The sequence below is a fragment of the Erigeron canadensis genome, chromosome 2, assembly GCF_010389155.1.
Source record: "Erigeron canadensis isolate Cc75 chromosome 2, C_canadensis_v1, whole genome shotgun sequence".
In the NCBI taxonomy this organism is placed as follows: Eukaryota; Viridiplantae; Streptophyta; class Magnoliopsida; order Asterales; family Asteraceae; genus Erigeron; species Erigeron canadensis.
Window position 1 is genome coordinate 21,665,820 of NC_057762.1, and position 11,306 is coordinate 21,677,125.

The 11,306-nt window shown below is 32.2% G+C and overlaps 1 protein-coding gene across 1 annotated transcript; it reads right to left on the reverse strand.

Moving 5' to 3' along the window:
- Positions 1-2,936: 2,936 nt before the first annotated feature.
- LOC122587394 (protein HEAT INTOLERANT 4-like) lies at positions 2,937-10,823 on the reverse strand. Its single transcript, XM_043759549.1, has 14 exons — positions 10,379-10,823; positions 9,614-9,652; positions 9,479-9,532; positions 9,298-9,361; positions 9,075-9,133; positions 7,510-7,634; positions 7,355-7,414; positions 6,987-7,045; positions 5,292-5,371; positions 4,315-4,353; positions 3,965-4,027; positions 3,835-3,882; positions 3,611-3,739; positions 2,937-3,264 (listed from the first exon to the last, which is right to left on the reverse strand). The coding sequence occupies exons 1-14, from the start codon at positions 10,607-10,609 to the stop codon at positions 3,217-3,219; spliced, it is 1,098 nt and encodes a 365-aa protein (XP_043615484.1). The 5' UTR covers positions 10,610-10,823; the 3' UTR covers positions 2,937-3,216.
- Positions 10,824-11,306: the final 483 nt, after the last annotated feature.

The window sequence follows — 11,306 nt, forward strand, 5'->3', positions numbered from 1 at the left end:
TTTTCAAACACAAATTTGAATAAAAAACAAACGAATGTATCATCCGTGTGTATAAGGTTTTTAAAAGCAACATTATATTTCCAGGTTAATAGTTTTGATATATCTAATACTTATACTTATACTTACTATCTTATAAAGCATTTTGCCCTTTTTTAAAATCTTAATTATGGATTTGATATACCTAATATACCCCTCTTTTTTATTCACTAATTTAAATATCTCTACCTAATATACCTACAATACACTTAAAATCTCAATCACTCATTTTCTTCTTTCTCCTCAAATTTCAACCACTTATTTTTTTTTTCACTCCTCCAAAATTCATTTTTTCCCCTCTAATTCATTCAAAAATTTTTATCTCAAAAACCATATATCGATAAATTATAAAAACTGTATGGGTATTCTTAAAATTTCATGTTCTTTCATTAGAGATGTCATTCGATATACTTTCGATGAATTTTTAAATCTGAGGGCGGAGCCTGTACGGCTAAGGCATTTGACTATCATACTCTATAATTTGACCTATCACCCACACCATCTCACCGCCACAATGGGCGGACATTATATATATTAATGGCTACCACAACTAAGAGAAAAAAATAATTTCAACTATTGATCTAAACCATTGAAATTCATAATCAAAACAATCTTAACCCTTAAAATTAAAAGTCAACTTAGTTATTTTATATATGGTAACCATTTAAATACTATTTAATCTATACTTTTTTAATCATGGATACTATATACAAATAAGTTACTTACCTACGTACAATTAGCAAATTTTTATGTTTTATATTTTTATATAGAACGACACGTACAAATTACCAATGGATTGAAAATATTTTGAAGTTCAACAGTTTAGAGTGAGTCGAGCACTTTAAAATATTGCAAACAACCTTAATGTGTTATATGTATGATGAACATTTGAGTTTCATGCTAACCGAGAGATTATATGTATTATACGAGTGGTGTACCCTTAAAATGCAGCGGTGGTGGTAGCGATGGGTGGTGGTGATGGTAACGTGTGGTTATTAATGTAAAAGTAATTGATATAAAAGGAGGTAGTGTATTTATTTTAAGGATTAAAGTAAGAATGTATATTGTAAATAAATTTTATTAAGAATACTTAGGTATATTAACTGAAAATATATTTAAATTAGTGGGAAAAAAAAGGTAGTTTAGATCGTTAGGGTTGAAAAATATTTTAAAGATTTTTTAGGTTAGATGTAGTGTGTGAGTTAAAAATGTGTTAAAAATTAAGGGTAGTTTAAATATTTTGAAGATTGAAAGTTAAAAAAAAAAAAGAGAGAAAGGAGGGGGGCAGTTTGTTTTATAAAGAAAAAAAAATAATTATATAATACAGATTGTCCATATTTCAAAGGGAGGAGGGCAGTTTGCTACGGTACGGGCGAAGCCCTTGTGCCCGGCGTCGGCGTCGTGGTTGGGGTGGTCGGAGATGATGGTGGCTGGTGGTGGTTGTCTCGCGAAGAAAAAAACCTAGAAATTTTAAACCCTAAAATGCTAAAAAAGTTGTACTTACACATGTGTAAGTCTCGCCAGAGATGGTCGCCGTCGCCGGAGGATCATGGTGGTGGTCGGAGATGATCATGGTGGTGGTGGTGGTGGTGGTCGGAGATGGAAGGAAGAAAGAAGAAGAAGTTTGTAAGTTAACTTACACATGTACTATAAAAAGTACATATAATACAAATGGAAGGAAGAAGGAAAAAGAAGTGTGTAAGTTAACTTACATATATACTATAAAAAGTACATGTACCACAAATAACTTTCATATATATATGGGGGAAGGAATATGGGCTGTTATGCACCCAACTTGGGTGAAAAACCACTCACATACCAATATTTTATTATTTTGACTAAATGTTTGGTCCCCCATGATTTTTAATATTTAAAAAAGTTTCTTCTACAACATACTTTTTTATATCATTTCACATGTGAATGGACAAAAAAAAAACATATAATCCAATACAAAAAAATGGTTTTCAAAATAAGGAAAGTTATATATATATATATAGGGTAACGTTATTTTGAGAACCCTTTTTTTGCCAGAACCTTTGAGAACTTTTCAAATCAAGTCCAACCGATGATTGTTCTTTACATAAAAATTGTTTTTTGGTTGTATTCTAAATAATTTATGTGTAATTTTGAAGTTTATAATTGTGTAGAGCATGAATTATCATCCGTTATACAATTATATGGAGATTTGGATTCTTGATCACATGTGTACGAATATTGCTATGATCACATGTATGTAAGTCAATCACATGTAATAATAGCAATATTCATACACATGTGATCAATAATCCAAATCTCCACATATAACTTTTCACTATATATATATATATATATTATATATATATATATATATATATATATATATTTATAACCTGGTCAACGACCGGGTATAGATCTAGTTATCTCTCGTTTACAAAAAAAAATGCGTATTCTTTTAACCCATGTGGTCCGCTTTTGGAAAAAAAATGTGGTTACACCGTTACAGATAGCTGTCATTAACCCTCAAGTAAATGTCACTCTTTACACCTCGTGGTAAAATAAAAAAGATCATACCACGATAATCAACAATTTTGACATCTATTCGAAATGATTTATGCAAAATGCGCATTCGTTGTAATTATCACTTTCATATTTTGATAGGTACATATTTCACCGGAAGAAAGCAAATATGAGAATGGTAAATAAATTAAACATCTAGTATAAACTCATGCCTATTTGAGTATTTGGTATAAACTCATGCCTCTTTTTAAAATTTGATTTTTGGCATTTAGCCGTCCAAAAAAGAAAAATAATTAAACTTCTCGTATTAAAATAACAAAATACACTCCAGAAATAGATGCACTGTGATAAACGAGTAATCACACAATCAACTCTACTTAGTTTTAATAAGTAAATCTAGAGAATAAAATAAATTTCAAATATTTAGAACAAAATTCCTAAAGCTACAAATATATCAAGTCATGAGGTTACACAAACGGCTCATTTGTGCCAAGTTTCCTACTCTCTTTTAAACCTTCTTTTGAACACTACAAAATAGAAACTCTTACAAGGTGAATGTATTCGATAGACAAAGACAATCTGTGCTTGTATAGGGTGAATGTAAAGAAGGCATTGCCGCAAGCATTCTTTAACAGCAAACTTTAGAGGTACAAAGAACGTAAGGTACACATTGCAGGATTCCAATCAAAGTACTTCATGCGCCTTGCCATAATACCTATTTATGAATGGAGACTGCAAGAAAAACACATAAGTTGGCCAAATCACCTTCTAATTAACAAGACTACTCACAAGAAACTTTGATGATAAAACAAAAATTGTTAACAAGTCACATTCACCATCCAGTGGTGACAAATAATGGAAAACATGGATGAAAACAAAAAATTCATTTGATTAAATATAATGTACCCAGATAATGTCTTAAATATATAGCTAACTTTATATTTGACACAAAAAAAAGAGAATATATTCTCACATTTAAGCCATTAGAGCTAGACACATAGCTTGTATCCACCCTATTATAAGTAACTTTCACTATTTACACCACTGCTTTTGTATAGTGAATGAAAGATAATCATACCTTGACACTCGAGACATCTGGGGTATCAGGTGTTGCAACAGGATAAAATTTATAAAACTTCATGTTCTGAAATGCAGCGACTTTCTCTTGACTCATTTCCTCACGAGCCTTCTTTCGCTTTTCCCTAGCCTACACAAGACAAACAACCAACATAAAACAAAGTTCATATGGGCATATAAACCAAATGTATAACAGACAAAAAAATTAACTTGGTAAAAAGCTACCTCACGGTTAGCCCTCTTTCCTTCTCGAACTTTTTCCTTGACAAACTCCTAGATAAAAAATGTAAAGTAATTAATAAATCTTTAAATAACGACATCTGAAGAACATTAATCAGTACTCAATTAGTTTTACCTTGAAGGCATCCTTCTGATCTTCAGATAACTCCTCCGCAGAAATTAGCTCAGTAGTGAATTCCTACAGAAGATATACAGGTTTTAAAATTGGATAATTACAGCTAGGATGGCTAAATAGATTAGTCAATTACTCGATTTAAGCAATTTTTTAAGACAGGTCAAAGTAGGGCAAATTGGAAGACCCGTGAACACAGTCAATATCAATTTTCCAAAAATGTAACTTGTTGTCAGACACCATTTCTATCCAGTTTATACTTTTCAAAAGATATAGATGACAAACCAGCCAAGAGGCTACCAACCAATACTTAAGAAAACAATGAAGACAAGAAACTACAAGTTATAGCTCACCTCTAGATCATCCATATCCCAATCAAACTCACAGACAACCTACAAAAACCAACATGATATAGCAAATCAGTGAGAATCAAATTCAGGATGTACAGTATTGATGGATCACAATATACTTGTTACAACAAAATTTTGTAGTTGTCGGAATTTGTCATTCTACTAGTACTAATACCCGTGCGTGATGCACGGATCAACTTATAATAGTTATAGTATTTTCATAGGTGACCACTATGTCTAACCAATAGTAACAAAAATTATAATATAATTGGGAAAAACATAACACAAAAGTTAAATTCACCTGCCTAAATATAATAAATCTAATCATATTCTTTTAGCCAAATTAAACATATAAACTAAAATTTCATAAAGTAGAAAATCGTAAAGGATATGAAAAACGACTTGTAGACAGTAATTCTTTAATAATAATAATAATAATAATAATAATAATATTATTATTATTATTATTATTATTATTATTATTATTATTACCATTATTATTATTACCATTATTATTATTACCATTTACCAAGAAAAAAGTCAAGTAGAAGGAAACTTATCAGTGATATAATTCATACTCGTAATCAATAGATTTAAAAATATAAGCATGATAGAATGATTCTTAATGACATTGAATTTGTAGAAGTTAAAACTTAGGAAACTAATAAATTAAATTATACAGATTCCATTTAAATATTTATAGATGTTTTAGAATTAGAAAACTAATAAATTTGAGTTCCTATACGGATTGGATTCAAACGAATAATATTAATTAATTAATTTATTAAATACTAGTAGATTTTTTTTAATGTTTATAAAATTAAAAAGACACTTGTCATATTAGTATAATGCCACATGTCAATTAAAGAAAGCTACAATCCTGTTTTAGTATATTGGTAGATACTTAAAGAGCATAGAGACTATCAATCAGGTGTATATATAAAAAAGTAATATGCAATAAGTCGTAAAAAGCAACTTACAGGCTTAGGTTCAATTGGATACATGATATCCACAATGGTACTCTGTTCTGTCTCATCTTCCTTCAACGGGTGATAAAAGTCTGCAAAAACAACCACTTGTTTGAGGAACCTTGAGAATTACCAGCTTTGCAAGAAAGAGCTAGCATAATCCTTCAACAATATCAACTAGAAACTTTAATAGCCCATATCAAGTGAGATATTCCAGAAACGCGGAAAGCACATTTCTCTACGGTTCTATGACTTCTATTGACAAGAATATTCTGATAAACCAGATTCAACTAGCAAATGTCAAACAACACTTTATGAAAGTAATTATTGGACCACATGGCTTTTACTTGATCAAATACTCTCATCAAGTGACATGTTTCCTAGAAGTGTAAGAAATAAAAGAGAAGATACATAAAGTACACCGAAGTGAACTATCCTAAGCTTCTAACCATTGTATTTGATGTAAAATCACTCAACCTGAAATAAGTTTCTTCTTTATACAGAAAAAAATAGAAGCGATGAGATTATAAATATATAACCCATTGAGTGATGAAGCCTCTAGGCCTAAATTCAGATTTTTCTTGGATTGATAGGGTAAATCTGTGATCATCCCAACCCATTGAGTTATCCTCCTCGGGCCATCAACATCATATGCTCTACTGAAACAGATTTCAGGGGTAACCAGCTACATTCAATTTTGGTTGGCACTTCACCCATAGCCACAAGTCATCTTCACGTTTTGTCATTTAAAACAACTACAAGGCTGATGGTTAAAAGCTATCAGCTCATATCTAAGGTCATCCTATTGAGTCAAGGCCCAATGGTAAAAGGTAAAGCAAAGGTTTCATGAAAAAGTATTCGTTTACCAAGAGCAAAAGGGAGTCTAGGAATTAGACGGATTTCTGAGGTCAATAAAGCTCTGATGGTTGCGCATGCTATGAGTATCCTTATCCACAAGGGAGTAGTTGAGTGGGGGAAAACAATACAACTTAGAGAACAAGCTAGTCCCCATAATTGATCTAAGATCAGACTTCGGAGATGCGACAGATTTCAGCATTGTTTGACAGATGGGCTGATATTTGTACTCTTAGTAATCATGTCCCTTCAAGGGATATTGCTCGAGCTGGGTTCTCTTTGCAAGCAATGATTGCCAAGGCTTTACATGAAGGTGCTTAGAAATGGCCAGCTACGTAGTATGATTTGCTTCCGGTGTTAATAAATCTTCCAAAAGTGCATCTACAAGCAAATGTTCCAGAGTCTACTTATTAGAAGGATGAAAGGGGTGATGCAGTACTGTATTCATCCTCTGTTGTGTGGGATACATTGAGAGCAAGGCAAGTCGAGGTGCCATGGAATAGTATGGTTTTCACTTTTCACAATGCATCCCACGACATGCTTTCTTGATGTGGCTAATTATAGGACGTAAACTGAAGACTCGGGATAATTTTAATGCAATGGAATTCTGGGGGAAACATGAACCTAAATCCAATGTTCTGCGCATTATGCCAGCACGGACCTGACTCGCATGACCATTTATTTTTTTGAATGTGTTTACTCTTCAAAGGTTTGGAACCGAGTTAATTTGTACAGTAAATAAGGACAACATTCTGAGGAAAGGACAAGTCATCAACTATGCTACAATCATCACTATTTTCATGCAAAGGCGAGGATAACTGATACCCTTAAAAAGCCCACATATGTACTTACATGGCAAGCAGTATTCAAATTTCTTAACACGATCCAGTTTCATATGCTTTAAACCAGCCCTGCATCAAAATCAAATAGCCAGCAACATTATGTACCACATTTAAAACAGGTAAAATTCAAAAAACACATAAAGAGCAAGAGTAACAAATGGTGCAAGCCAAGTTCAAGGCTCCCAACAAGACATATGATATTATAAATATTGAACCACCAAGTAGAAAAATGATTCCGTAATTAAAAAAGGGTATAAAGAGCATGAGACAGATTCCCGTATATAATACTATAGCAAAAAAAATGACCCTTTTCAATTAGATGATCTTCTCATTACATATGAACATACAAAAACCTGAACTTTTAATTAAGATGAATACCTTCTCTGAACACAGCTTAGAATATAGATTTGAGATTTATGTCTTTCAAGTGATGAAGTCCTGCAATGATCAGTTTCAAATCAAGGTAATCACCAGCAAAATTAAGAATAATAATTGAAACCTATGAAAGAAAGTTCTTCATATAATAGAACTACCGTTTTCCTAAAGGAATATATGGAACCCAGTCCATTTTCATTTGCTTCATGTCAAGAATTTCTTCCGACTCCCTTTGTACAGAGTTGATTCCAATCTTATCGGAAGGTGGAAATGGAGAGTCAATCTGCCCAATATTTTCAAATAACAAATATAAGATATAGAACTTAAACCAATAAACAAAAGAAAAATAAAAAGAATGTTCTTAGCAAAGACTATTAGAGCACTTTACAACGAAACATATGATTTGAGGATGTTGAATATACTCAAGCAAGTGAAACTAGAACTCAAAAACCTTCAGGAAAACCACCATCATGTCCACAAGGTTACACTTATATGCTACTATGTAGGTATATCTATTTCGTAATATAAGATGAGGCAAGACAAGCGAAATGGTCAAATGCAGTATCAGGTTGTACAGATCATTTCCAGGTAAACACAAGGTTGCAAAAATCACAATTTGGAATCGTATCAGCCGGGGACCTTAAAAAGAGTACTTTGGACTAATCAAGAAGCATTCTGACCGAAATATTCTATATGAAAATTATAAATGGTGACATTTTATCTACAGAGTAGACTAGAAACATAATCCTTCATATACTTACTATATTAATATTAGTTTTTAGTACTTGAATTGTACAGTATTTCAATTAGTTAAATCAATATTAAATTTTTAAACAAAAAATTTGACCAATTTTGGGTCAGTTTGACCAAATTATCCGACGTTCACCGATATCAACCGCGGTTGACCCATTGACCGAGTATTGATTCCGAGTAAAGCCTATCCACCGCGGCCTATGTCCAAGTCCCAATTCTTCGCCTGAGGAATCCGACTTTTACAACACTATGAAAACAATATTGTACTTAAATGTTTACTTATGAATAAAAAACTAACGTGACTTTTACAACACTATGAAAACAATATTGTACTTGAATGCTTTACTTATGAATAAAAAAACTAACGTTAATACAAGAACAATCAATATTTTCAAATAAAAACAGCTAAAAAGGTTATATGCATTACTAAAAAAACTGTTTGCCTCCTTTGACCCATTTTCCTTTGAACAATCTCCAAAGGCATGAAATCGGTCGTAAAAAGATCAGACACCATAGTTACATAAAAATAACTGACTCATTTGAGATAAAACACAACCCAAATCGACCCATTTATAACTAATGTGTTAAAAGTGCCATCTCTACATAGCCTAAATGATGGCACAGTTTTTATTTTGACTAATGTATACATATACGGCAGCTCAATACCATAAGTCCCTGACTAGCTTCGCCTAAGAGACCCTATATCGACATATAGACTGTTACATACTATATAAAGCATGCCTACTAAAATATTTATGTTAAATACATGAACATATAAACTTACTAATAAGACAAAGACATATGATGCATAGCACTGTCCATGCTACTTGACAACATGGGTGCTTGTTTTAGTTCTCTATCTAAAAAGGAGTTGCTGCTTACCCACCCAGACCACCAAAGATGGATATGCAAAGCTTCCTCTATGTAACATGTAAAGATGACATAGAAAAAGTAAGTTTATTAAGCTTACCGCAACCACCACAGGTATGCATGTCACTTTAGATTGACCCTGATAAAATAGCAATTGTGCTGCAGCGAACAAACAAAAAGTCACAACTAACAAGTACAAAATATATAAACAGTACAAAAAAAACGTAACTTAGAGTATGCTTTAAGATATCAGGTCAGCATCCTAGATATCCAGGATAAAAAACGTAGAAAATCCAAAAATTAAGATTTCATGAACTACTTACGCTCAGTACAGCTGAAGAGGTAGACTTTCTTCCCGTGTAACACACCTCCCTCGTCAAATGCATCCTGAACGGTTTGACAAAGAAATAAAACCTTAGTTCGTTTAACGTACTACAAAATCCTATCGTTAGGTTAGCTAGATGTCATTTATGAATAAATCAAGCACTACAAAATGCAACTTACTTCTAGATTTTTAAAATTCCATTTGTATTCAGATAGCAAATCGAGTTGGTCCCACTGTCATGGATATACGGAAACCAGATAAGCATAGTTCAAAATATAACAACAAGAAGTAACATTAACCAGCGTGTGCCATACCTCCGTTCCAACGGGGAAGACCTGCTTCCACAAATCCTCCTGCAACAACATTAAGTACAACACATTAAAACATCAATTCGTTAGAAATATATCGGTATATATATAGTCAGAAAAATCCAAAATATAAAGAAAAGAACTATTTGCAAAATATATTAACAAACTTAGCATAAATTCGCAAATCTAGAAATCAAGTATAAAAATTACCGAAAATAAAGAAACTTTTTACATGTGTCAACATCTGAATGGCTTTATAGTTAGGTGAATTCTTATACTTGAATTTAGAAAATAGAAATTCATGCAAAGTTCACGGAAACCTGTAAAAAACCAACTAATGAACCTGCCAAGTTTATAATCTGAATCATATTAGAAAACTTTCGAAAAAATTCTAAACTTTGATAATTAAGATAAATTTTGCTAGCAGCTGGAAGATACTTTAAATGTCGTTTTAACAATTCCGTTTTAATTTCAACGAACGGTTACCTTTATCTATGACAGTGTTTACTATATTGCTAAGAGCTACGATTACCAAAATTATTTAAAATAATAATAGTAATGCTAAAATAAGCCTTGGAAACCTAATGCAGTTTGAAATTAACCCAATCCGTAAAAATAAGCAACATATCATACTATTCTAAGCCCTAAATATACGAATATATAAGGTTCAGACTATATATATAGATATGTATTTATATATGTATATAATACAAAGAATTTTATAATTATATGAAAAATAAAAGATATAAATAAGAATATATATATATATACCAATTCACGCTGGTCATCAAAGTACTCAGGTTCTGATTCAGGTTTTGAAAGCTTAGGGCGTTTAGGTTTCCGGCCAACTTTCGCAGGTTCCTTAATTTCTTCGACGGTTGCTCCATTGGCGGCGACGGTGGAATCAGCCGGTGGTGCAGCTGCTGTTTCATCCTTGGCAGCTTCGGCAGCGGCAGCAGCAGCTGCTGCAGCCTTACGCTTAGCTCCTTTCTTCATTGGCATATTTAGGGTTTTTTAGTAATATTATATTTTTGGGATGTATGCTAGCAAAATTGAAACAAAAAATTGAGATTCAAGAGAATTGAGTGATAAATTCGTATAAATCAATATTTTCTGTATTTATATATCTGTATTTGGAGGATTTTTTTGTGTTTGGGTTGGGTGTAAATCTTACGCTATGATTGAAGTTGGAATGGAAATAGGGGAAAATAGGGAGGGGGGCGGGGATTAAAAATCTTGTTTGGGGGGATTTGAAAGTTTTTGAATACGTGTGTGCTTTTTAATGTGCCCTTTGTTTTTCAACCCTAAAATATCCAAATTTTCTATTTCTATTTTGATTTATTTTAACTTTATTTATGGGGCATGTAAAGGTTAAAGGTAAGGTCGGACCATATCTTAACTTTCTCATACAACATTAAGGTATTGAAGCTCAAAAGCCATAGAAAACTGCACTGAGCAGTTTTTTTTTTTTTCCTTTCTTTTTTGTTAGTAAAGGGGAAAACTGCAGAAAATAAAAAGTACCTATCGACCAATTCACGAAAATAGCAGCGACCTTTAAAAGTTTTACTTTTTAGAAATGAACTTTCATTTATTCCCGAAAATAGTAACATTTTGACACGTGTACATGATGACATGGACATTTTTCGATTACGTGACATTTTTTAATGACGTGACATACGCTATAGCTATATAAAGAAAA

Bases quoted from the DNA above. Each gene is read 5' to 3' on its own strand.
- LOC122587394 (XM_043759549.1), bottom strand. From the start codon at position 10,609: ATGCCAATGAAGAAAGGAGCTAAGCGTAAGGCTGCAGCAGCTGCTGCT. The intron at 9,362-9,478 runs GTAAGTTGCATT...CAAACCGTTCAG, and splicing joins GGAATTTTAAAAATCTAGAA to GATGCATTTGACGAGGGAGG. The intron at 4,028-4,314 runs GTGAGCTATAAC...TATCTTCTGTAG, and splicing joins GGGATATGGATGATCTAGAG to GAATTCACTACTGAGCTAAT.